Here is a 25328-nt window from a genome sequence, read left to right on the forward strand (position 1 = left end):
TAGGAAGATGACAGTAAAATTGTGATTACGGAAAGGCATTATTGTTTAACATTTATCTAGACCTTCCATAGCTTTTAAAAGTTATTTTAAAATTTGGAAATGTTTTAATAATTCCCATTTTACTAATACACATCTTTTTACAGAGCTGGTATGAGGTAAGTGGTTCAAATGATGACAGATCAGAATGAAAAAGAAAGCCATGGTATTGACTGTCAGCATGATGTCTTTATTCATTGGTCCATGTTGCTTCCCTGAAAACAGAAAATATTTTCTAAGTCATAATTTACGGATAAACTGTTGACCTATAGGCTCTGACAGATAAATTCATATTATGATGATAGAAAAAATGGTCATCTTTTTGAAGTGGTTTCCCCAGCTTCCCGCTTAGTGTTTGTGGCTGTAAATTAAAATGGGGGGAAAAAAGGGCAACTGAAAGTGTCTAATAGATTTTTAGTGCTGAAGAAGACAGTGCTGATAACGTTAAATTAATTCAGTGTGGTGAATATGTACACATGTGTATCCCCATATTGAAAATACTCAGCAACACATTAAACCTCCTGGATGAATGCAGGAAGGATGCAAATCTCTGAAGGGCAATCGTTAAGTGTTACTTTATCATAGAACCTGAATTGCAATAGATTTTGGACAAACGTCTGCCTGATTAAAATGTGTTTTTCTCTGTAGAGAACACAGGGGATGGTGAATTAGATCTGAGTGGGATTGACGACAGTGAGATAGATCGGGTAAGTCTCCCTCTTATCTTCTTATCCAGGGTGTCTTCTGCATTTGGATATCCAAGAAGGACAAAGCGGTTCTTATCTGGGTTATGCTCTCCCCTCACTGCCTCTTCGTTCTGATCTGTAGAGAGGTTCGAGTGATTTCAGTGATCTGAGATCTCAAAATTAACGTTCCCGCAAGCCTGTGAATTTGGCGTTCCTTGCCCAAGTTATATATATCTGTGAGGCTGCTGCTGCTTGCTCTTGCCATGCTGGAATAATTATGTTTTAGAATGTCTTCTGAAGAGGGACTTCTAAAAGTTTGGTGGAGCTCTAAATTCATTATTTAATTAAGATATACTCTACATAGAAGGCTGCCATGGAAACCAAACTGTAAAACCAGCATGTACAGCTTCTGTGTTCTTTCAGTGATTTCTGTAACATTTTCTGGATTTATTATTATTTGTGTGGCAGTAAAAGATACACTTTACCGTAGAACCTGAATACGACAGCCAGCCAGCTGTGGAAAACGGCTTGTTGAAGGCCACACAGCAGGTCTGGCTCTCCTGCCTCTGAGCCTGTTGCCCTCTCCAGCTGCCACACTGCTTTGCAAGTGTAATTTGAACAGATAATGCCAATGCTAAATACTCCTTTTGGGGTACAAAGTCATTGAGAGCAGTGAAATTGCGTAGGGGTCACTGATCTGCAAAATGTTGCTGATGGATGGTGGAGCAGAGAGATGCTCCGCTTGACTTCAGCCTTGAAGTGGGTTTTGCTAGGCTGGGCATTCGGAAGGGTCTTGTGAATTGGGTGAGGTGAATGTGGTGTGGAGGAGTGGGAAGGCTGAAGGTTTTCAGCATAGCAGGTCCATCGGCACGGTCGTTCCTCCTCCTAGGCTCTGTGAAGAGGTCATAACTCTACTTTTATGACCTTATATTAATTTCCATGGCAATAGACTGTAGTATTGTAAGCCCAAGATTATGAACTCTCTAAAAGCATAAGAAGAATGAATGACTGAGTTAGGAGGAAGTGTATTTTACTATTATGGCCCACTTTTAATTGAAGCAGATGAAAGAGTGAAAATTTGTTCTGATAAACCAGGGCTTGCACAGCTGTTTACTCTCCTCAGTTGCCCTTGGAGGAAGGACTTCTCCTTGCATTAGTTTCATTTGACTGGAGTTATTTTTATCATTAAATCCTGTATGTACATTTTACTTAGGACAAAATTTTGAATGCTCAAACCCATAAGATGGAGACATCTCAAATTGTTTTTCTTGCACTTAAACATCATTTTACAAGTCTTGGGTCTGCTGCCTAAATATGACGTGTCTTGTTCATGAAGGATGGCCCGATTTGTCTTCTCCATTGTTTCATGGACAATTGTGCTAAATTCTGGGTTTATTTTTACATTTTTGTAACTGAAGAAGAGATCTATCTACCAACCTGTGAGCCTGCCTGCTACCTGTTTATTTCTGTAATTCATCTGAACAGGTTCTAGATGTGTTTCACAGCTCCATACCTTCTAACGATGTAACTGAGACTAAGTGGAGTGAACTGAAAAATGCCTCAATGTTATTACTGAACCCAACTCTCTAGGGGACTAAAACTCCAGCAGTCTAAGCTGGTTTCATTCACACAGATGGGGCCATTGAACTATTAGTCTCAGTAACTGTGCCTAAACCTTTGCAGAAACCTGCCCAGAAGACACATGTTTCTGTTTTGGTAGCACAGGGCAATGGTTCCCCTACTGTTTTGAATTACGGACCACCGTCAACACACAGAATTACTTGCAGATGACCATGTTGTCACGATACCCTCTCATATAATATGAAAGAGATCATAAACCAGGATCACTTTAGGTTAATTACAGACCGTGTACAATGAGTCCTGGCTGATTTTTGATCGCCCCATCATAGTCTGGAAACTGAGCACTTGTTTTTTGAAAACATGTTGCTTATTTTGCTGGCTTTAGAAGTGACTAGAAATGCTCTGTTTGTCACATCTCAGTCAAGTTTTCTTTTATTAATGTATTTTTAAGAACAGAATGTGAATTGACCTTGCCAGTGGTTTTTCAATTCACTTTTGTTACATGGTTTTCAAGTTGATTTCTGAAAGTAGATAAACTTGTTTTGTCTTTTAGTATATACTTAACGAAACAGAAGCTCAGATAAAAGCAGAGCTGTGGATGAAAGAAAATGCAGATTATTTGAAGGAACAGAAAGGTAAGTATATAGGACTGAAATTCTCCTTTTGGCCAGTGTTGCTGAAGTATGCAGTCTGTGTAATTTTCATGCTGGTTACCCTTTTGTCATCTTTCAGAAAAGGAAGCAAGAATAGCAAAAGAGAAAGAACTTGGGATTTATAAGGAACACAAGGTATTAAACTGTGTGCGAATTGTGTCTGTTTGAAAATGTCCTGGAATTCATTACATTTGCTGATCAGCTCCATGTAGGATGTATGGGCGTAATGGTACAGGTCACCACTAAATGAGTAAAAGCTATTGTATCTCTACCTGTTATTGAATTACAAGGCTATAATTTTTCAGGTGGTGAGTAAAACTTTCTTGCCCAAGATTTTATTTTAAATTACTATTACGAGAAAAGTCTGTGCATGGCAAAGTCAGAGCTAGCTCTTTGCATTTATGATTGCTGTCCTAATTGCTTGCTTATTTAAATAGAGGTCTTAAGACATGCCAAATTTTTATTTTTCTTTTAACGTGTGCATGGGGAATTTGTTTGTACTTGCCATAACTTCAGTAGTTTTCTTGCCTCTTACCATAATGATTTCTTTATGAAGAACTGAACAGATCCACTTGAAGGAATATTTTGTTCTACCTTTCATAAAGAATGCGACAGTTATGTTAACAAATGGCATGTCCTGTCTCCATGTTTAGCAATTTAAAGCAGCCTAATTGGCCGTATATTCACAATTTACGGCATTAGTGTTTTGTGTAATTGAGCAAGTGACAAGTCAAATCTTCCACATGCAACTAAAATCCATGTTAGCTTTAGTGTTTGTATCCTCTATCTTTTTTTCTGGCTAATGTGAAAGACAGAGTTTCCTACTTCCCCTAGGTATTTTAACAATAAAAACAAAACCAGACAATGAAACACTGTTTTATGCTTCAGACTTTCTCATTCATCCTACGTTTATGCAGACGTGGCAGTCTACCAGCAGTTTTCAAAATTGTATAACTCGTTGGCACCGCCAAGTAGCCGAAACACCCACTTTTTTGTTCGGACAACACAGGAGTTTTTCTCTAACTCTGTATTGTTTCTGACAGCTCGAGTAGAACTTGATTAATATAGTGCTTTCCAATTTCAAGGTAGCACTTGACCCATGTAGGTAAACAGAGGGGCTATTATCCATTAAAAAATAAATCTCCTGCAGAGCTTGATGTTAAAACCTTCCTGTGAAAAGGAAAACACCAAATGAGAAACAGAGGTTCTGGGCTTTTTCGTACCTACCCAGGCATGGGGCATGGCTAGAAATGTTCCCCGATGTCATTTCTCTTTGTCTGGCTCTGTGCAGCATCAACCTCCGCAGCGCAGCGCTGGGCTTGGGCTTGCAGCATTTGCCAGGGAAAAGCAGTTGCAGGTGACATTGCTCCTGTGCTCCTGCGTCTGCAGCCTCCCGCTTCCCATCCGCCAGCGTAAATGCCGGTCCATGCTTAGAAAGCTGCTGCTGATATTCGTGGCCTTTTCCAGTGTGGAGGATGGGTTGGGTGGATGCTCTCCCACGCTGCATTCGGAGTAGATACAAAATACCGTTGCAGTTTCAATATGGAGTTGTCAGTGCTTAGGGGAGTCATGACCCAGCTTGACTCTAACTTTAAAGGCAATTTTAGCAGGGAAACTTCTTTATTTCTCTGCTGAGTGATGCTGTCAGGGTCCCTGTTCTTGTAACAGGAGTTCACTCCTTTTTTTTCCACGCATGAGAAATGGCCCATGTTTTTTCTCTGGCAGCATTACTAATACTGAGTAAAGAATTTGTAGTAAACTGTTCGGGCATTTGGCAAAAAGTGAACACTCATCTCTCTGAGAAAAGAGACCTCTAGGTCCTGGTGAGTGGCAGGAGAGGGAGCGCTGGCTTAGCCTGGGCGCGTCGCCTGCATCCCCCCGCATCAGCAGCACCTGAGCCAGGACTGCTGAACTGCAGCTCGCCCTTCTGCTTCAAGGAAACTTTGTTTGTATCTACATCACTAATTTTATATTTTAATTAAGCCAAAGAAATCTGCAAAGAAGCGGGAGCCAATTCAAGCCAGCACAGCAGGAGAGGCAATTGAAAAGATGTTAGAACAGAAGAAAATCTCAAGTAAAATTAATTATAATGTGCTAAGGGACCTGAACAGCAAAGGAAGTAACACACCAAAGAAAGAGGATGACAGCACTGATGACAGCACCAACACCAAGAAGCTGTCAAGAAGAAAATCTATTGCCAGTAGGAATATAGCCAACCCTGTAAACAGTGTGGGAAAAAGGTACTGCAATTGTTCATTTATATCTCTGTCTGTGAGACTGTCTATGTATCTTTCTGAGCCAGACAGTGTAGGGACTGAAACATTTATTTGAGGCTAAAATAATGCCGGGGCTCTGTTTTTATTTATTTGCCTGCAGTGTCGTGGCAGCACCTTATTTATAATTCACATATCAGAGGTCTGCTTTAGTGCGAGGTAATCATCCTGAATCAAAAAAAAAGAAAAAAAATCAATGGAAATTCATAAATGTGAATCTTTCAGCCAGGGACACCTTTTCTTCATATAATCCTGACATTTGCTGTCCTTCCTTTCTAAGTTGTCTGTATCAGCTGACATGACACTAAATGTTCGAAAGCTTTGGCTTTTTGCTTGATTTGAAAAATATAGTTCCCATCTGTTTTGACAGCTAGCTGTTTTGATTAGCTTTTATTTTAGTTTTATTCCAAACTTTTGTTGTTAATTGATGACACAAATATAAAGCTTTATAGTAAATACGCTTGTCGGTTTTCTGGTCTGCATTTGCAAATGTTTTATAGTGTGATGAAAGCTATTATTTTAAGGAGTAGAATATTCGACTTGCTGGGCAGATTTGTAGTGTGCTGTGAAGTGCATAAGGAGATTGATGTGTCCTGTCTGCAATATTAAACTATTCTATTTGTCTTCAGTTTATGAAATCATGTCAGATGATCATTTGAAATGTGTCTATGTATAGTAATTTCTTACTTGGATTTTATTTATTTATTTATTTATTTACTGCCTAGAAGACACTTTTTTTTTTTACTTCCAGAAGTATAGGCCAGGTGCCCCACGGGAATTTAGGTATTTAATTCTGAAACATAAGATGATGTCTCAGCATCATAGTTCAGATTTAGGCCTGTGTTGCAACCGGGTAAAGGGCCAGGGAGGTCCGGAGGGCAGGCAGCCACAGGTTTGGGTGCTATTCGTGCAAGAACGGGAGATGTAGGGTACCTGAAAACGTGAAGCTGGGAGGGGGAGTAAGCGTTCGTCTGGAGTGGTAGTGAGCATACAACTCTCAGAAGCTAAGCAAAATAAGGATGACTAACCCTTATTATTTTATGGGTAACCCTTATTTTGACTTCGTTGGACAAGGAGGGCAGAGGCATGGTCTTCAATTGGGCTGAAAAGCCAAATACCAGAGCCAAAGCATTCGCTGGCCCCACTGTCACTGGGATGCAGGTTTTTGCACTGTACCAAACGTCTTCCCTTTCTTTTCTGTACCTTCTTTATTCTGTGTTTTACCAGGATGACTTCATCTTCGTTCAGCTTCTCACTGTTAATATCAACAGCTTTGCTTTCTAGTTCTTGACTCACTGTGGATTTTAATTTCCTCGCTAAGTTGCTACTTAAGGTGATGTCTAATGACCTGAGCACCTAAGTTTTCCACTAGTGAAGGAACGTGAGGATGCATTGAGGATTAACTAACAGCATTTAGCCTATGCTTTATTTGGATTTAACAGGTATTAATGAGTCATATTCGGTATTTCTAGTAAAATACGGCCAATTAAGTTGTCTGAAATGCGTTGTTGCGATGGGAAGTAGGACTAGCCAGGACCATGGCTGCATTTCAGAGCTCAGCAGTAACACGCATGCTCAAGCTGCTTTGCCACGTCCAAACCTTGTCACTTCTGAGGTTTGAAGATATGTTGGGCGCTCAGAACTCCTGTTGAAGTCAGCGTGTTAAACGCTTAACAGGTGTTAAACTCTTTGCAAAATCATGCCATAAATATTTAATTTAACAGTGGTGCAACTTGAAAAGGTTTCTAAATAAATACAAATCAGTATTTTCCAAAAGCAGCTAATAAAACATGTTTATTTTTCCTCTCGAGAGCCTAAAGTACGTCCTTAAGATGCATAACAGAGTTTCCTAATGATGATTAGCAGATCTCGGATACAATGAATTTTGCAGCAGAACACTTCAGAGGAGGTTGGGGATATATGCAGATACGTGAGTTGAGAAGATTTTGAGCTCCTGAAGTAGGCAGTGTTCGTGCTTAAATAGTATGAAGGACTTGGCAAACCATTAGTTGGACATTTTTTTCGTACAATTAAAGATTTATGACATACTTTTGATTTTTTTGCTAATATTCTAAATGCCATGCCTTTTAAATGGCATGCATAAATTTCTGTGTTCTGCATTGTTCTTATATGCCATGCATTCATTGCCTTTGTTCAGCATTGTTCCTCTGAGAGGTGAATGGCTAAATAGTTTCCCAGTGATACAAAAATCATGGTAATTTATATGCAATTAATAATAATAAAACCCCTGAACATTTCTCATTAGAAAATGAATGAAGCATATAATGTGTCTTTATCCAGGAGGCGTTTGCAGAGATCTTGCTAACCATTTTGGTTTGTAGTGATTTACAGTCCTGCGTGTTTATCTTTGTATGTCTTCAATATTTAGTAAGCTGCATCTGACTGCAGTAGCACCTTGCATAACCATGCTTTGATCTGTCCCTTTAGTTCATCTGAGTTACAGTCAGATTTTAAAGAGCTACTGATTTAGTCCTGTTCCCAATTAGAAGGTACCAGTACCAAGTTACAGGGAGCTTTACAAGCTAGGAAAGGAATACTTGATCTTCGTGATTAAAGCAGCAGTCCTCTAAAGGTATAAAATTAGGAAAGTAGATTATTATTTTTTAAATAGAGAAGTATCTTTATTGCTTTCCTTTTGCAAGCCAAGATTTTACATACCTCACCAGGTTTGGACAGATGATACAATGAGGTATGTCATGTGTCTTAGAAATTGTCTTCATATACAGTATGTAGCACCTTGGAAGTAGGAAGTTGATCTCCATCTCCATCTTTCTAATTGCCCCTTGCTATAAAATACTCTGCGCTGTTACTTCGACATAGAGGACTTCAGATTATCTCGTAAGAGGAACGGTTTCCCCAGCCAGATGTGGTGCAATCTCTGGGTGGTGTTTTGGTTTTTTTTAATATGACATAAAGTAGCAGTTACAGTGTTAATCAGTTAAAATATTGGAAAAGCTTTTTTTTGCCGATGTGGTAATGATAAGCAAATTTTACAGTCTTGTAAGAAGTTGTTCATTTGCAAGAAATTTCTGAAGAGCATGGTCCCAGGAGCATGCTAAAACTGGATATTCTTTCAGTTGGTGGCCCTTTTAATATAGTTTTGTTGCTGCTATAATCATTTAATGGTTACTTGGATTCCAAAGACTATGTAGTTTATGCGCGTATCATTTCATAAAAAATCCTAATTTTGAAATTTTTCTATTTTCTGAGATCTTGTTTAGAAGGTACTTTCAAAGAATTCTTCCAAAGACCAGGCAGATTTCTCTTTAGATGAGCAGACCTCGTAGACATCAATACTTCTAGAAGGAAACTGGACTTTTGAACAGGTTTCTTTAAGTGAATGCTGTGTAATTTTTTTCAGTTTTTTTAAAAAAACACCTCTCCCAGAATTATACTGGGGTTTTACTTATTGTATCTGTCAAGATGGTAGAATACTAGTAATGACAATGTAAGTAATTTGAGGAAACTTTATATTGTGTAAATCTATTTCATTACATTTCTTCATGTATTTTTGTTCCAGTGGGTATCCTGATTGGTGCTTCATATGCAAAAGCATCTCATTCTCTGTGTGTTCGAGATGTTGCACAGTGGATATTACCATAATAGATGTTGCAACTTTAATTTCAATTACCAGTTGCACAGTTTATCTTCACTAATGTCGTCTGTGCCTATGAAGCATAAGAATAATATGTTGAACTCCTAGAAAAGAACAATTACTACTTTGAGCTACTTAAAACCTCTACTCCAGTTAGAGCTGTGCCATGCACTGGAGTTCTTCAGGGCTAATAAAGAGGGGGTTTAGGGCTGGAAGCTTTTGGTTAGAAGCTTAATAATTTATTTTATATTTACTTGAGCCGTATCTTAGAACATTACTTGTAAGTGAAATGCGTTGTACCAAGAAAATGTGGGAACAAGAAAGGTTTCAAGTCACTACTTTTTAAAAACTTTAAGCCCATTTATTGCTATGTGCTTGAAATTGGTAATGATATCAGAAAAGACAGAATATATTGTCAGGGGAGTAAATGTGTCAGGTTAATCTCCTGAAGAATTTGCCTTGGAAGAAATGAAGCAGGACTGCAAAGCACGGCTGAATCCGTTGTAATGAAACAAGGTTGTTCTGAATGGAAGCATATGAATATATAACAGAAAACCAAATCATGCCTACTATGAGTGTGATGAAAGCCCTTGGTAGAGATCTCAGATCTGGAAACTTGCCTCCAAATTCTCTCGGTGGTCTCACTTGTATTTATCAACTATCGGTTTTGCTGGTGCCTGTTGGCACGTGGCTCCATCTGTACTTGGGAGCGATGGGATCTGGATGTTGTGAACCATGCATGTGCAGTACCGGGGACTTGTTCTGCTGCTCAGGGTCCAGCCCTAGGATGCACACTTTCAATTAGAGTCTGCTCCAGCTACATTTTTGTTGGCTTTTCAATGGGTGTCACGACCCCAGAAAAATCCCTTTTTATTATTAGGGAGAATGTATGTAATACTCTTCTACAGCCTAGCATTCAGCATCTCATTTAACCTGATAAATTACTTGGTACTTTCTTGGCTCTAATTGGAATCACATTCCCCTGGGGGGGTCATGTATGGGCAGAAGCCTAATTTAGATGCTTTGGAGAGCCTGATGATCCCACGCTGCCGAGGGAGCCCGAGGAGACGGAGCTGGCCACCTGCCGCGGGACAGTGGGAGCGCTGCCCCTAGCTCCCCCCAGCTCCCACCCTCACATGCCACTGGCCCTTCCTGACATCCAGGATGGGAATACTGCTTTGTAAGGTGGAAGTTTGTTTCGATGTCATTGGCTTTGCCAGATTATTTTTGGTAATGTTGTGGGAAGAAAGGGGCATGGGGTACTGTTTATCGCACCCAGCCTGAAAACTTCCTCTTTGCTTGTCGATACTGCAGATGTCCAGCAGAATCTGTATTTCTTTATTCTGGGGAATAAGGAGGGAAGAAGCCCCGACCACCTGTTACCCTCACATCCAGGATCACTGATCATATGCCCTTTATTTGTAGTTTTACAGTTTAGGCAGGTGGAAGCGTTGTGCTGAGCGTGGTACCATGTCCTGGCTAGGGTCCTAACTTAGCTGCATGGCTGAATGTCCTGAACGCTTCGTCTACCTTGGCCATGGCTTTTAATTTATTTTCGTAAACCTAAAGCAAATGAGTTGTTTGATGTACAGTATTTTTAGTTTTTTTACATTATGAGACTGGTATTTGTGGAGGGGAGGAGTGTAAGCTCGTGTTTTCCAGATTATTAGATCAATCTAAACCAGCATGAAGCAAAGCTCAGCTTGAATAATCCAAGGGATTCCTGGGTGTCTGATAAACCTTTATATTGGTTAGACCCAGGTGATTATAAAGGTGAAAGCACTCTGGATTCACTGTCAGGAAGAGAGTTGTGCTTTCAGAACCTTTTTTTATTAGGAAAAATGACATTGCAGTAGTGGTTGAAAAATTTGGGAATGGGTATGCTAGAAGTTCATTGACTGCAACGGATGCAGTGGGGACTGGTGGGCTGGTGGGCATCCAGCTGGTTATGCTGGTTAGCAGTTCATCAAAGCAGAGCTGCTGGAGAGGGACAGGCCTCTGTGTCTGGCAGATAGGAAGCTTTTGAGAGTCTTTTCCGTGCTCACTTTGCTGGTGTGCATTCTCTGTACAAATTGGCCCGTTGAGATGGGGTCTTAAGAGTGTTTCTATATGCTTTAATTTTCCACCATATATTTTTATTTTTCAGAATTGCCTTCAGCTCTTTGTCTAATTTACCTTTGATATCCTGTTTTTCTCCTTCTGCTTTGAAGTCTGTTACATGGTTTGGAATTCACGTGTATTTACTCAAAGTGAGATATTAAATTTTATTTCTTCTCTTGTGCTGCTTCAGGCCGCCTTTTTATATGTGACTAACATGCTAGCACCGATTTTCCACATGGAATAAAATTCCTTACAGAAGATTCTGGGAGTACTTGTTGAGAAGGTAGTTAGGAGTTTCTTCTATAGTTTAATTATTATTTGGTTGATATTTTTTGTGTTTCCTCTGGAGCCAGTCTCATGTTGGCTACGGGATTAACTAGACTGATTCCTGGGTAAGAATGTGCATGTGGTGGGAGCCTTCCCGTTAAACATGTGGAGTCAGCTTTTGGTTTGAATATTACGTACGTGGTAAATAAATTCTCTAACCACTTTGACATAACTGTTTTCTTATGTGATCTGCACTTTGAGAATTTCTTTGGAGTGTAATTTTATGTATGTTTGTGCTTTGCTGTGGTATATAATCATTTAAATCAAAGGTTAATCAGAATGATTAGTCATTTTGAACAGGAAAACGGTGACATTTGATAAGTACCTCCACTTAAAATAAATCTTACCAGTATTTTCCAGTCTTGTAACTTTTAGAGGGACAAGCTTATACAAATTATGTTTAGTATTTTATTTACAAAAAGCAAAGCCAAGAAAAAATGAATTCAAGACTTCCAAGATTCTGCTTTTCAAGTCATGCATCTCCTTATTAAAGTTAGCTGTATGGGGGAGAGCTTTACGAATGACCTTGAAAGGAGCTGACACATGCATTTGCTTGTTCACAGTTGATTTGAGGAGTTGATCTAGCAAAGCCTGTAGTAGTGTTGTAACCTGGCTAACGCTGCAGGTTACTGCTGTTCATAGGGCTAAGAAGCCTTTTATAATAACAAGATAAATCAGAGCCAAGAACAGGAGAGAAACGTATCTGACCTAACGTGCTTTAAAATGAGGGTGTGTTTTTAACTTCTGAACGCTAAAATGTGATGACCAACAGCCTCTCCTCCTTCATTAAGTGAGGACACAGGAGGGAAAATGCCTTCCTTCTGCGCCTAACACCACGCTGCTGAGCAAATGTGGAGGTAAGCAAATGCCACCGAGAGACCAGGGAGGCACCCTGTCTGGGGAACAGTGCGGCAGGTTATCCCTTCACCCTCAAATTCATTTCTCTTGGAACTGAGATAGGACAGAAGGATGGGGAATTATTTTTTTTTCCCCAGAAAAGGATAAAAAAAAACCCCAAACCCAGTTCCCTAAACCCATCCTTCTAGAAGCTCGCAGGTGTTTGTCAGGATCTGACGTTTATTCTGATTACTCAGGCCATTTTGAAGATCAGTTCCCCCTGATACCAACGATAGCATTTTTCTTTCTCATCTGATGGGCTTGATAGCCCTGAAAATACAGCTGCGTTAAACTCTGGACCACGTATGGATTACAGGTCTGCATGGCTGTGCTCCACCGTGTTTGGAAAGGAGCTCCTTTCCACCCATCACCCGGCACAGCTCGCATCCCCAGCCTGCAGGGTCTGGATGCATCTGTGCTGCTGCTTCTGCCATCGACTCCCAGGTCATTTCAGCAGTTACTCCAGCGGCTCTGCACTTCTTTGGTGTGCAGCATCTGTTCGTTAGGGCGAGGTTACCAGAAAGCTTGTGAGGTTACCAAAAGCTTCATCCCTCAATCTTTTCCTTCTGCAGGAGGTGAGTTACAGAATCATTTCCCCCTTTCATGCTTGTTCTGCCAGTGAGTTAAGTTAAACAAAGTTAGAGGTTTTCTAGCTTGTTAAATTATTAAAATGGAGTATTTTTCCTGAGAATCCTGGGTTTGGATTCATTAGTTTTCGAGTACTGGAATAAAACGCTAAAATTTCAGTATGGCAACTAATTCACCTGTATTTTCACTCTGTAAAATATAATTGGAGAAAAATGCCCCTGGAATAGCTTAATGATAGGAGAAGTAATGTAAAGAAGCCTTCTCAATGTGAACTGTACCAATTTATGTAAGTTCAGTGATGCTGCAAATCATCTCTAGTTGTACATCATTCATTAAGAGCATTCAAATTTTATAGGACAGACATTTAATGTTGTCAACATTTGCTTTAGCATAAGGATAAGGGAACAAAATCTGCTGCGACTGCAGAGGGGTGTTCCTGAGCTGTCATTTATTTGGACTTAAGAGAACCTTTGAGAAATAGATGTAAATAAACCTTTCAGGACTGGGGGAGGACACATCCAGGCTTGTGTGAGTGTTTCAGAAATAACAATTGTCTGCTGAGTCCAGTGCTCAGTTTCATTTGCCCCAAATGATTAGAATGCCTTCAATTCAAAACTAAAAAGGCATTGATCTGGCTCGACCTCGTGGCCCAGACCCAGGTCAAGTCTCCTTATTTTTACAGCAGCCTTCTTGTTTGTTTAATATAAATTGGATATTGCTTTTCTGCCTCCCACTCAAGAAAATCATCTCCTTGTCAAATTCCAAGGGAGGTCGGCTGGGCAGTGCAAAAATGCGGAGGGGATTTTTGTGACTGTCTGAAATAATTTTGTCTTGTGTTTTAAGACCAAATAGGAGCAATTTTAGCCCAGAAGATAATTTTGTGTGACAGCTGGATTGTGAGCGCCTTGTTTATCTATGTTCTCATTTTCAGGTTGGTTATAAGAAAATACTCTGCGAGCCTTTTTCTTCCAAATTACACTCAGTGGGTCTAATGGGAGACTGAATATAAATATGTGTGCGCAGTCTCTTTAACTTTAATAATGTGTTAGCAAAAACAGTTGTATGTGATGTGGGGGATGAGAGGATTGGGAAGAAACAAAGAAATCGGAAGTGTTATGGCTCTTGTTATCAAACCCTAGAGGTGCATGTCCTGCTGTCACGGCTGAGGATGCTTCAGCTCTGTGAAATGCTCATTCTCAGACTGTAAATGTTTCTTTTTATTTCTTTGGGTTTTTTCATGAGTAGAAAATGGTTGGTTTCAGAATTGATTTTCCTTTGATCCTAGTCCAGCAGTATCTGATTGTCCATCTTCAGATATCTGCTCATTTTTTTAGTATAAACCGAAGTGCGTGCATGATGTCTTTTGGATTTGCAAATGTAGTTTAATCTTCTGCAAATATTTGTTAAATGATGAAGCAAAACAACCCAAAAGTTAACTTTTCCTCACTACAATATGGTATACGTTATTTTACCAAGGCTAATACCCAGACTAGGAGAGCAGTCACATGAAGCTTCTTGTTTCTTGATGTTTGCACGCATTGCCGGGCTGGATAGCTGGCAGTCATTATGTGGTTATGACTGCAGTTCTTTCACCACGGCTGGATAAAGTATTGGAAAGTTATAGCAGTTTGTTGCAAAACTTCAAGTACTGTTTGTTCACATAATATTTAACAGCATCTACATAATTAGTTTTAAATTGGCCAGTCTGCTGCAACTTAGTCATTTATGTAAGTGCTGTTCCATTACCCAGTGATGCTTCTGGTGTGCTGACTGATTTCAGTTTTACCTTGCTGCAGTTGTTACTAAATATAGGATGAAACACGCTGAGATAACTTCTAAATGTGGTCTTGGAAGATATATGCAGGAAATTTGACTTTTTCTTCTGTTGTTCAATTTCCAATTTATTGTGAGTCATTTCCCCTGCCTCCAGTGCAGCACGACGATAGCTTGAGCAAACTCATTGCTGTGTGTAGGTTACGCAGGAGCCAAGGAAACTTCCCCCTGACTCTAGAGCAGCACACCTCCTTCTCTTCTCTCGTACAGACCCCTTCTTTGTGACCCAGAAAGAAGTAAGGGAGAAAACCACTGACTTTTATATACATTTTCCTCTCCCCCCACGCTTTACACTCCAAAAGAAACCTGTGCTGCTAGAGATGTTGGGGGGGAAGGTACAGAGCATAGCGTGCATGGACCTCAGGACCTGCAGTCCGTATCCCAAGTGCACATGTAAGTGGAGAACCTCTTGCTCCGAGTGCTGTTTCAAGGCAGCGCTTGGCTCAGCAGCTGTCAAAAACAGTAGATGATTTGAAATCTTTCCATTCAAGCAGGACGGTGATAGCTGGCAGGGAAAGGATACACCGAGGCTGTTAGAGCCTACAGAGTGACATGGTGTGATGGATTTGAAACCTGTATTGATACTCAGAGTTGAGTGTAACCTTGCTGAATCGGAGCACTGGAAGATGCTTGGACATTGAGAGCACTCTCAGGCCCCATACAGCATAGAAGTGTTGGACATGTTTTGATAGTCTGTTGTCTCTTTATTTGGAATCGGTTCTAGATGTGGTATATATATGAAAGAAATATATGCAACTTTACAGCACCGCTTTCTTGGAAGAAGTTATCAACATATTTAATCGGGGTGTTTTGAGATCTGAAGTATGAAAGACATGCACATTTGGAAGTGAAATGAAGTGGCTGGCATATTTATTTTGTAAGGTTATCTTTGCCTGTCTAGAGTGGTGACGTGGTAGTTTTAATAGGAAAGAGGTTTTGCACACTTTTGCGTGGATTTTATCATGCAGCAATAGAGAAACAAAATAATTTGGAATTTAACTAAAACTATTGTTGAGGTCGAGTGAGACAATCATCAGATTAAAGCTGTAGTTGAATCAATCAGTCATCTGATGAATTAATGATGGAGCTTAAAGTCAACAGTGAATCAAATCATTAGGTGAAGAGGAGCAAGACAGAAATTGGAATGGTCTAAAACATATGACTGGTTATTCCAAGGCAGCATCGCCTGCTGCTTGGCTACGGGGGGCAGAGCTGGCCCCTTCTAGTTTGGGTTTTCGTAAGTCAATTTAAGGGTTAATTCTGTGCCTAATTGAGGGTCGTTTAGACACTTGTTTTCTTTCCTGCCAAATGAACTGTGTGCAAGCAATATTGGCTTGAAAAATTGATATGCAAATATGACACATCTTAAACATGTTTGCACTTTATTCATACCCTTTGAAATACCGCAGGGAAAAAATCATGGGAACAGAATAGAAGAAACTCCTTTGTGTAGGTTGTTTGTAGAACAAGGTAGGTAGGAGAGCAGCTTGGATTGCTGATATTGCTGATGGATGCCTGTTGTGGGCTTCCTCTACATGTATTTCTCTACATGTATTCCTACATCAGGCTGTACCTTCTGGGGTTTCTCCTCCTCCTCCTCTGGACAGTGTCCAGAAGATTAGGATCATTAATGGCACTCAGTGATGTGGTGGTGCAAAAAACCTACTTTTTGCTGATGTATTTGTTCATTATACCACCTCTGCCACACCTCTTTAAATCTTCTGAATGCATTGGTGAAATAAGAACTTTCTTTGCCTACAACCTGGTCCAGTCCAAATGTGATTTTGACCTTTGGGCAGTCTGGAATATAAAAAATTACTGGGCCTTATGTTTGAAGTCAGAACATATATGCTCCAAGTGTGTAAGAGAGAAGCTTGCTGGAAGAGCTTCAGTCTCATCATGGGAAAAGTTCAGAGTACATATACCTTAAATTTTCTTAAATCCCTATAGGAATATAACTACTTTTTATCCATGCATCCATTTTTTTATTTTCCTGTTACTTCTTAAAATACTCTCATTCCTTTTCACCAGCAAAGCATCGGGATAATGAAATAATTTGGTTTAACTGGATTACATACATTGATCTTGTATGGCTCAGATAGACTGTCCTACATTTCATGAAAATAAACATAAATACTGATTCATCAACTCTAAAAGCATGAAATGACAATACTCAATTCTGTTCTATTTAAAAAAAAAAAAGTACAGAGAGAGGGGAAGCCATGAAGGGAAGAAAGACAAAGAAAGGACTAATTAAGGATTTAAAGCCACTGGGGCTTGGAGTTTTTTTGCAGCCAGTGAACTGAGTCCAATGTGAAGTGTGGTGTGTGTAAGCCATAAGAAATCATAAATTCTGTATAAAGCAAAATAACTTACTAGCGAGTGACCGACTAGCTAGAGAGGCCTTGGTTGGAAGGGAAAGGTTTCTGTAAAAATAAATCTCATCTCGTTGACCTTTCCTGACCCTGGCTGCCTCTTTCTTAATCTAACCTGAAGAGATTAGAAAACCTCTTAACATCAAAAGGAACTGTAGACACTATTGTCTCCCAGAGCCCCATTGTGTTTCTGGGTGATTTATAGGGAAGCAGCAGCCTGCTCCTGCTCTGGAGCCTTCACCCGCTGGCACCAACAATGCGGCCGTGGCTACGGGTCAGGCTGGCAACCTCAAACCCTGCCTGGGAAAAACAGTGCTGGGCTCCCAACGTGAGGGGCGGGAAACCCCACTCCAGGATTCATTTGCTGCCCAAACTTCTTGATTTTACTGAATCAACATTTTTCAGGTGCTTCCTGTATTTTATCCAGGAGCGGATAAATAACGCCTATTTTGTTCAGCTACAGCAAACACAAATGCAATTAAATCACATTGAAAGTTTGTTCCTTCAGCACATGGTTGTTGGTTCTGGATGTTATATATATATATATGTGTGTGCATGTGTATAATATATATATATAAACCCACAAGCTTCACAGGAAAAGTTCTTTAAATAGCTGTTGGAGGAAAATGCAGGTTTTATGCATTTATTTCTATCTCATCGTCAGAATTGACATAGAACATTTCTAAGATCTCATGATTACTAGGCTGTAGTTTTTCAATTAGCTTTGGGTCACAATTTAAAATTACTCCTTAAAACAGGAGGAGGTCTTAAATTATGAAGCAGTAGGAAATCCTGAGACCCCAGGCATTGAGTGGCCTTGCAGTATAGTATATATTTGTTATTTTGTTGCTAGTTCAGTAGCTCAGAGGTATTAAGCACAGCGTTACATTAACTTTTTGGTGAAGACCAGACACTAGAAAACTCAGGTTTATGGTTCAGCATTTGCTGATAGGATTTGCAACTCGGAGAAGTCCAGATTTAAGATGGTTTTTGCAGAGTACTTGTGAGGGGCCAGCCGCAGTAACAGATGCATTTTTGTCCAAATTACTTTCCCTCTCTTTTCAATTTCAATATCTGCTGATTTCATTTTAAAACCCATTTTAAAGCAAATGAAATAGCTAAGACTTTTTCTAGCACAGTAATCAAGACCATTAATACCCTACCTCTCTACAGGCCACAGTTTTAAGAGCTGATGTTTGTGGTGCTGTTGCCTGTGCTGGGTGTACACTGCGGGAGACATAGTGGAGCTAGGGGTACCTGTATTAGGCTCTATTTTAAAGTAATTTTAAAGATTGATCAAGATTTTCAGGCTTTTATTGGAAGACTTATCTTGTACTAAAGCACTCTCAACAGCGGAGCTCCTCTCGCCTGTGCTCTGTATCACAGCTCCAGAGGTATCTGGCCAGCTTCCAGTTTAAATTCACTTAATAGAGTAAATCTGAAATGATTTAAACACTCTCCATTTACCACCATAACCAAAGGGTCAAAGCCAGGAGCTGTAGAAAAGCTAATATTCAGGAGAGTTTTTAAAGAGGAATTTAAACCTAGCTGCTTTAAAAATGTCATTAAGATGAGATAGGGAATACTTTAGGTAAGTGATTTCAAGCACCCAAATCTTCTGTTAATGGATCACCTTAAGATTTTCTGTACTGTAACATACCTAGGGTTGGATTTTGTCCCACTGACCTCGGTGGACTTCTTGTGCACTGTCCAGCCGTGGAACAGTGTATTTTGGTATGTATAGAGGCACTGCAAAGAAATGTGAGCCTTGGTCCCTAATGAGGCAGGTCATAGACTGAATGGATGTTCTCAGGCTTTGGGCACGCTTTTGGAAAGAAATGGTAAAACAGTCTCCTTCACATCTGAATTTTTGCCAATTTGTGCTACAGCTTTCCCTGATCAATTGCTAAACATGCTGTGTGTTGCTGTTGTTGCAAATATTTTGTTTTCTCTCCTTTTGTGAGACATTTTTTAGGATGGGCATCACCCTTGTGTAATAATCTTGCTTTTCTTTAGCTCTTATCAACTGTATCTCAACGTTATTTATTGTCTTTCTGTCTAACTTAGGCTCTTATGTATGTTTTTACTGCAGTGTTTCTCAAAATCTAGAAAAAGAACCTTAAGTTTTGAATGAAAAGGAAGAAATAGCTGTGGTTCTCGTTTCCTTAGAACTTCAAAAGCACCCAAAAAAAGATTAAATAGGAAAACGGAGAAAAAATAATTCAGAAACATTGAAAGGTGTGCACTGATTAAACTGTAGGGAACATTCATGTATCTGCCATTTGGTCTCCTGAAGATCAATACCATGAGACTAATCTATGATGCTGTAGCAGTCTATATAATAAGACTAACGTGTTATCTTTCAGAGTATTATTACTGGAATAAAAATTGCTGGTTTTAAATTTTGAAGATATTGGTATACTTGTCCTGGCATTCATTATTTCATAAAATGGATCAACAGTGTTCTCTGTGTGCACGCACAGTTCAATATTCTTTCAAAATGATACTGAAGGGTGATCATGCTGTTCCAGTGATCCTGTGCAGCAGTTACACTTGGAGGGATGCCAAAACACAAGCAAAAAAAAAAAAAAAAAAAAAAAAAAAAAGCAAGCAAAAACCCAAGGAAAATGAGACTGATTCATGCCTGATGCTCAGTGTTACAAAGGCAACTTCTCTCTCAGCTGGGCGATGAGCACAAGGCAAAGGGGTGTCTGTGTCGGCAGGATTTTGCCCAGTGACAGTTGCAAAACTGTCTTTGAAGTTTTTTTGTGTTGGCTTGTGGTCTTTGTAAGTTAAGATACTGGGAGTTTGTAATTTCACGAGGAGGGAGAAGCGTCTTTAGTGACGTATTTACTGCTGTACTGATAGACAGGTTATGAAGTTTGAGCTAATTACCATTTCCTGTGTCGCCTTAAGTAGTTTTGAAATTACTCATTTGCTCTTGTGCTGTAGTAACTTTTATAATTTATTCTTTTTTTCTTTCAAGGAACAGAATGCCATATTGGCTCTAAATTGGGAAAATATTAGATTTCCTTAGCCTAATCATAGAGTCCTGGTTTTGCGTTTATATTTCAAAACACTGGTGGACAATAGTCAGTGAAAGCAAAAAGACACAAGGCTTGCTGAGGCTGAATTTGGAAGCCTCTGTTAAAAATATGGTTGTAAAGCAACCGGTGCCATGAGCAGTGGAAGCAGTGAAGTTTCATTTTCTAGTGGTTGCCGTCTTTTTCCCTTTGGTCATTCCCTTCCTCCCCTGGAGCAAGAGCCCCAGCTCCCCTCAGTGGGCCTTCCCTGTTAGCAGAGATGGGTTTTCTGGTGCAAGGCACGGAGCTGGTGGCCAGCCCATACCTGCGTGGGATGTGGGCAGCTCTTTCCCCTTTGGAGGGGGAAATCTTTTGGATGTCCTCTTCCTACTTCTGATTTTTGCCAAGGGGCAGAGGAACTTGGTTATTTTTGTGACTTTGACCTCTGTAGGATTTTGTGGTCCCCAGACATTTGGAGGGGTTGGAGTGGAGAGGAAGATGGATGGACTGTCAGCATATTGCATAGTTATCCTTCTATAATTACCTTTTTCTTATAGTGGAGAGTGCACCTTGTGTGTGTAAGCAAAGACCTGAAAAAAGGAGTGAATTTCTGTTGCATAGGAGCTGATTTAATAGGACTTTTGGAGCTTTTGTTGGTGAGGTTTGGGGTTTCGTTCGTGTTTTTTTTCCGCAGCTAAGCTACTATCTGAATATCTTCTAGCATTTAGTAACTGTTGCTCTTTTGAGCAATTTTCAGGGTGAATCCAAAATCGCATGAAATAGAGAAAGAATAATTTTTAACCCTCAGAAATGCCTATGTTAAAGTTGCCCAGTATGGGCAATGAATACTTCGGTATGATGTGTTTTATTAGCTTTGCTTGTAGCGAACCAAAGGGAGTTTGTCATAACATGAGTTGCTTATTGATGACACAGTTGTCTGTGATTGATTAAAAGTGGCAGATTTATTTCAGCTTCAACTCTTTCCATTAGCATTCCTATCGACCATCTGGCAGTGGAAAACCTCACTTGTGAGATAGACTAGGGTCTTGTTAAAAAAAAAAAAAATCACAAGATTTCTTGGGGCCTTTTTTTTGCCAGTGTCCTGATGAGCCAGAAAGTTGTCACTTCCAGTGACAGTTCTCATTGCCTGAAAGGCTTGAGACTTATGCTGGGTCAGCCTGTGACTTGTTTTTAGTGGTTTGTAATTATTGCCTTGTTCACAGCAAACATTTAGTTAATGGTTATGCAAGTATCATTTTGTGGGCTTTGTAGCTCTTCCATAGTGTTCAGTTGTTGTTCAGAGTGAGAAGGAACACGGTGCTGTTTAAGTGGGAGGAACAGAGCAAACAACTTTTTTCAAAACGATACCTACAGGAAACTAGAACTTCCCCTGAATTACTCGATTATGAAGAAGTCGTATCGTAATCAAAATCATTTGACTGTGCCTAAGATGCTCTAATCAAAATCATTTAAAGATCATGTACCAAGGAGGGATGCTTAAGTGGCAAAAAATGAATTGTAAATGAATTGCAATGTTCCAAAGTGTGGAATTGCCTATATGTCCATTAAATGGTAGATACATGACCTGAGATGAGAGAAATATGGAGCTGGCATACAATGGGCGATGAAACCTCAGGACATTTAGTAGAGCTTCTGCAACAGTACCATGAATTACATCACGATCTGAAGCCCAGCAGCTGCTCTGGCCCTACCATCCCCTGATGAGTAATAGTGCATCAGGGCTATCTTTGGTAAACAGCTTTATGGGGCTTTTCTGCTGCAGTGTTTGGCACTTGGAATTGTAATGCTGTCTCTGGCTTCCCACCTGCAGCATCCCCTGCTCCCCAGAAATACAGTAATTCAAAATAAAGGCATGAAATCTTGTGGTTAGGACCCCTTTCATCTAGATTTTGTAGGGGGGCATTGTAGAGATTAGTGTTACCTGTGTACTGCAGAGACGTGAGTTATGGACAGAGAAAATATACTCTCTATGAGTTTCCCTGTATCTGCAGGATTTGCTTGAAACAACGCTTTCGAGTCTTTATTAGCATACTTTTTTGCCATGGCGGGGACGGGGAGTTCTGAAATAAATATTTCCATTTCTCAAAGTGTGATAGATTTCTGTCCAGGATCTCCAGAACATGACCTTGGTGGCTGTAAATATTTTAAACGATTCCATGGATATTTCAAGTCTGTGGCTTGTTGAGGCATAATGCACAAGGGACTTCTTCCTAAATGTGTTCCTCGTTGCACTTAGACTCACACAAACGTTGCAGCAAGTGAAGGCATTAAAAAAATTCACATGAAGGTCAAAGTGACAGGTCTTATTAGGAGATTACTGGCAATGGTTCTCTTGAAGAGTAATCTCCTAACAATTTATTCTCAATTTCATATTCGATTTTGGAAATTGTGTGGAGGCGACGTTAAGGTTACATAGATGGTAGTTACTTGTGCAGTATTTAGCATTAGAAAGGAGATGAATCCCTTCTGGTTTTATTTTACATCATTAGTAATGTTTATGCTGGGGGACTGTGCAATTTCTGAAAATGAAATGTTTTTGGACAGTTAGCAGGGATTATCTGAAACACATACATAATGTATAGTGTAATTCATTTGAAGGTCTCCTATGTTATCCTTTTTTTGGTCTGAAGTAAGATAATATTGGAGTAAAAATTGGGAGAAAATTTATTCAGCCACTTGAAGGCATTTTGTGGAGGATTAAGATTTGTTTGTTTTTAAGTGTTTCTCAAAAAGTGCTTCTCTCGACCGCTGTTTTAATTGTGCCATCACATCTGTGAAGGATCATTATCATATTCTTTTATACGGTCACGTGTCAAAGTGTTACTAGCTTCCAACCATCCGTAGACTATTTGATACAAATGCTTCAGAAATGGAGCTAACAGACAAGGCACCATCCTTGTAGCAGAAAGTTTCTTAAATTTCCCCACCTGCAGGTTTTTTTGTCCTACTTACTACATTTTCTTTCAGAAACAATGCCTTTTGGCAGCTCCTCTTGTATTCAGTCCAGGTTTTGGATAACTGGCCAGACTTAGGCACACCACCATCTCAGTGCGCTCTGCTAGGTTCCTTGCCAGTTGTCTGCTTGAACACCATCTGTTCCTGGCAGGAGTTACCTTCAAATACCTAACAAAACAGGTCATGGGAAAAACCAAAGTCTTCCAGGAGCTAATGGTGTTCATGTACCCTGCTCCTCTAATGCCATCAGCATTTGCCTCATAGCCCTTCGGGAAACTTGGGTTATTTAGGCAGGTTCTCTTACCCCAGGGTCTTTCCTTTTGGGGAGTACCTTGTCTGCCCCAGCAAACAGTGGGAAGGGTGTGAACTTGCAAGAAGATGTTTTGTGGAAAGCTGGAACAATGTGTGAAATTCAGTCCTATTTCACAATGAGATGGAGAACTGCGCTAATGAAATCTGCAGGAAACAATGAAGTGAGTCATACAGCAAAGACAACTGAAAATGACCGTGCAAAGCAGTGCCACTAAGAAAAAAAAAAAAACCAACCAACTGAGAGCAGGAAGTAGAAAAGAGCGTCTTGGAAAAAATCCAGGCTAATGCATCCGAAGAAATATAATCTGAAATGCAGACGTACAAGGGAGCAGAAGCTGTAAAAGCCATAAGGCTGAAAGAGATAGAGAGATAGTGGACTGCAAATTAGATATGAGGCTCTACAAAAGGACCAATTTGGGCCACGTGTTGGAGAAGCAGCACGTGACAGATCAGGGAGGCATTAGGCCTGTCTCGGAGAACTGTTTGCTTCTGTGGACAAGAGAATTGGAGTCATTAGGGTGATTTCAGCAAGAAACTAGTGATGATCTGGAGAAAGCGCTGAAACACTATCCATAGTGCGATGATTGGAGCCTACGCGTACATGAGCGTGGAAGCATTTAGAGCGTAGATGAGGGAAACAGCAGCATACGGCACGGCAGAGCTAAGCTGCAGCTGAGGAAAAGGCTCATTTCAGTGGGATGGCAGAAGGAAAGTCTCAGTGGCGGTATGGCTGAGTGCCGTGTTTGAAGACAGCTTCATCGAAATACAGGTTGACAGCCAAACACTGGATTGACGTAAGAAGTGCCTTGTCTCTTTTTGGAGCTGTGTCTTGATTAGATGGTCTGAATGTTCCTAATTTGTTCCTTAAGGCACTCATAGACTTGAAGAAAGAGATAAATGGTGATGGAGAACCATTTTTTCACTCCCATGGGTCCTCTGTGGCTGGAGGTGAACTTTGAACTATGTCTAAGCAGAGGGTGCTGCATGTCCCGGTCACTAACGGGTGAGAGAGGAGGATGCCAGGAAGGTCCAGTTTCATATCCCTGTGTGGGAGTCAGCACCCTCAGATATTTTTTTTCTTTTGCCCAGCTAATAACGCCAATAAAAGTGTGAAAGGGTTTGAAAACTTAGAAGTTTGTAAAAAGGTCAGTTTGTTTCTCCTGCAGGAGTGTGACTGTGGTACGCTTCTTGGGGTGGGGGTGGCTGAAAGTTCCTGCCTGTATCAAGGGGAGATGCTGGCATGAAGCAGAGTTGTCCTGACCTTGTTCCACCATTGCTGCTGTTGACCCTGTTAGTGGGTTTAGTCCTAAAGAAATAAATCTTCAGCTAATTATTTCCCTACTCTGGTGGCCTTCATAGACATTTTAACATTTTGAGTAGGAGCCGTTACTTTGAGCATTTTTTTGTTTAGTGTAGCATGCAGAAGGGGAAACTAAAATCTGATTTACAGTGATCCTGGATGCAGGTCAGTTATTCGTGTCAAGAAGGTTATATGAAAACAGGTTACTTGGTAATTTTGAAAGTGGCCCAGCTTGCTGCTTAGTAGGACTGCATTTTGCAGAGCCTGATTATTCAAACTCCTTTTTCTAATATTAGCGTTAATTCCCTTATAGCAGTATTACAAAGTTGCTCATTTCTCAGCCCCTTTAAATGTGGGAGCCTGTCTGTGAGCACAGCAGACAGCTTATCAGCTCAGCAGCTGCTGCTGTTTGCCAGTATCGTATGTTTGGTAAATGCTTGCAGTCAACCTTGAGAGTTTACGGACCTTGGCTTGCGTTTCTTTCTCTCTGTATTTCACTGCATTGTTTAAATCAGGAGCATTAAAAACCCTGCTAAATTTAGAGAGAGGAGGGAATCTGCAAATACACCAGCCCTGCCTCCTCCCACCAAAAACGCACCTCCTGGCCAGCGAGAGCTGGAGGCAGCGGGGGTGCGAGGGGGCTGGGGGTTCTGGAGGGCTCTGCAGGCACACCCCTCCCAGTGGCTCTGTGGGTGCAAAGTGAGCCCAAAGGTAATCTATGACTTTGTCAGAGAAATGGGGAGGGAGTAAAA

General features: G+C 40.4%; 1 protein-coding gene across 2 annotated transcripts in view; it reads left to right on the forward strand.

The window, feature by feature from the left end:
• The window catches only part of BRF1 (BRF1 RNA polymerase III transcription initiation factor subunit), a 175809-nt gene that overhangs the window by 126602 nt on the left and 23879 nt on the right, over positions 1-25328 (forward strand). For both annotated transcript variants that reach the window (XM_055802849.1, XM_055802855.1), the window contains 4 exons: positions 685-743; positions 2857-2938; positions 3036-3091; positions 4940-5196. In XM_055802849.1, coding sequence (XP_055658824.1) covers positions 685-743; positions 2857-2938; positions 3036-3091; positions 4940-5196 — 454 coding nt within the window. The remainder of the gene's footprint in view (positions 1-684; positions 744-2856; positions 2939-3035; positions 3092-4939; positions 5197-25328) is intronic.

This window comes from Falco peregrinus, chromosome 1 (genome assembly GCF_023634155.1).
Source record: "Falco peregrinus isolate bFalPer1 chromosome 1, bFalPer1.pri, whole genome shotgun sequence".
NCBI classification, from domain to species: domain Eukaryota; kingdom Metazoa; phylum Chordata; class Aves; order Falconiformes; family Falconidae; genus Falco; species Falco peregrinus.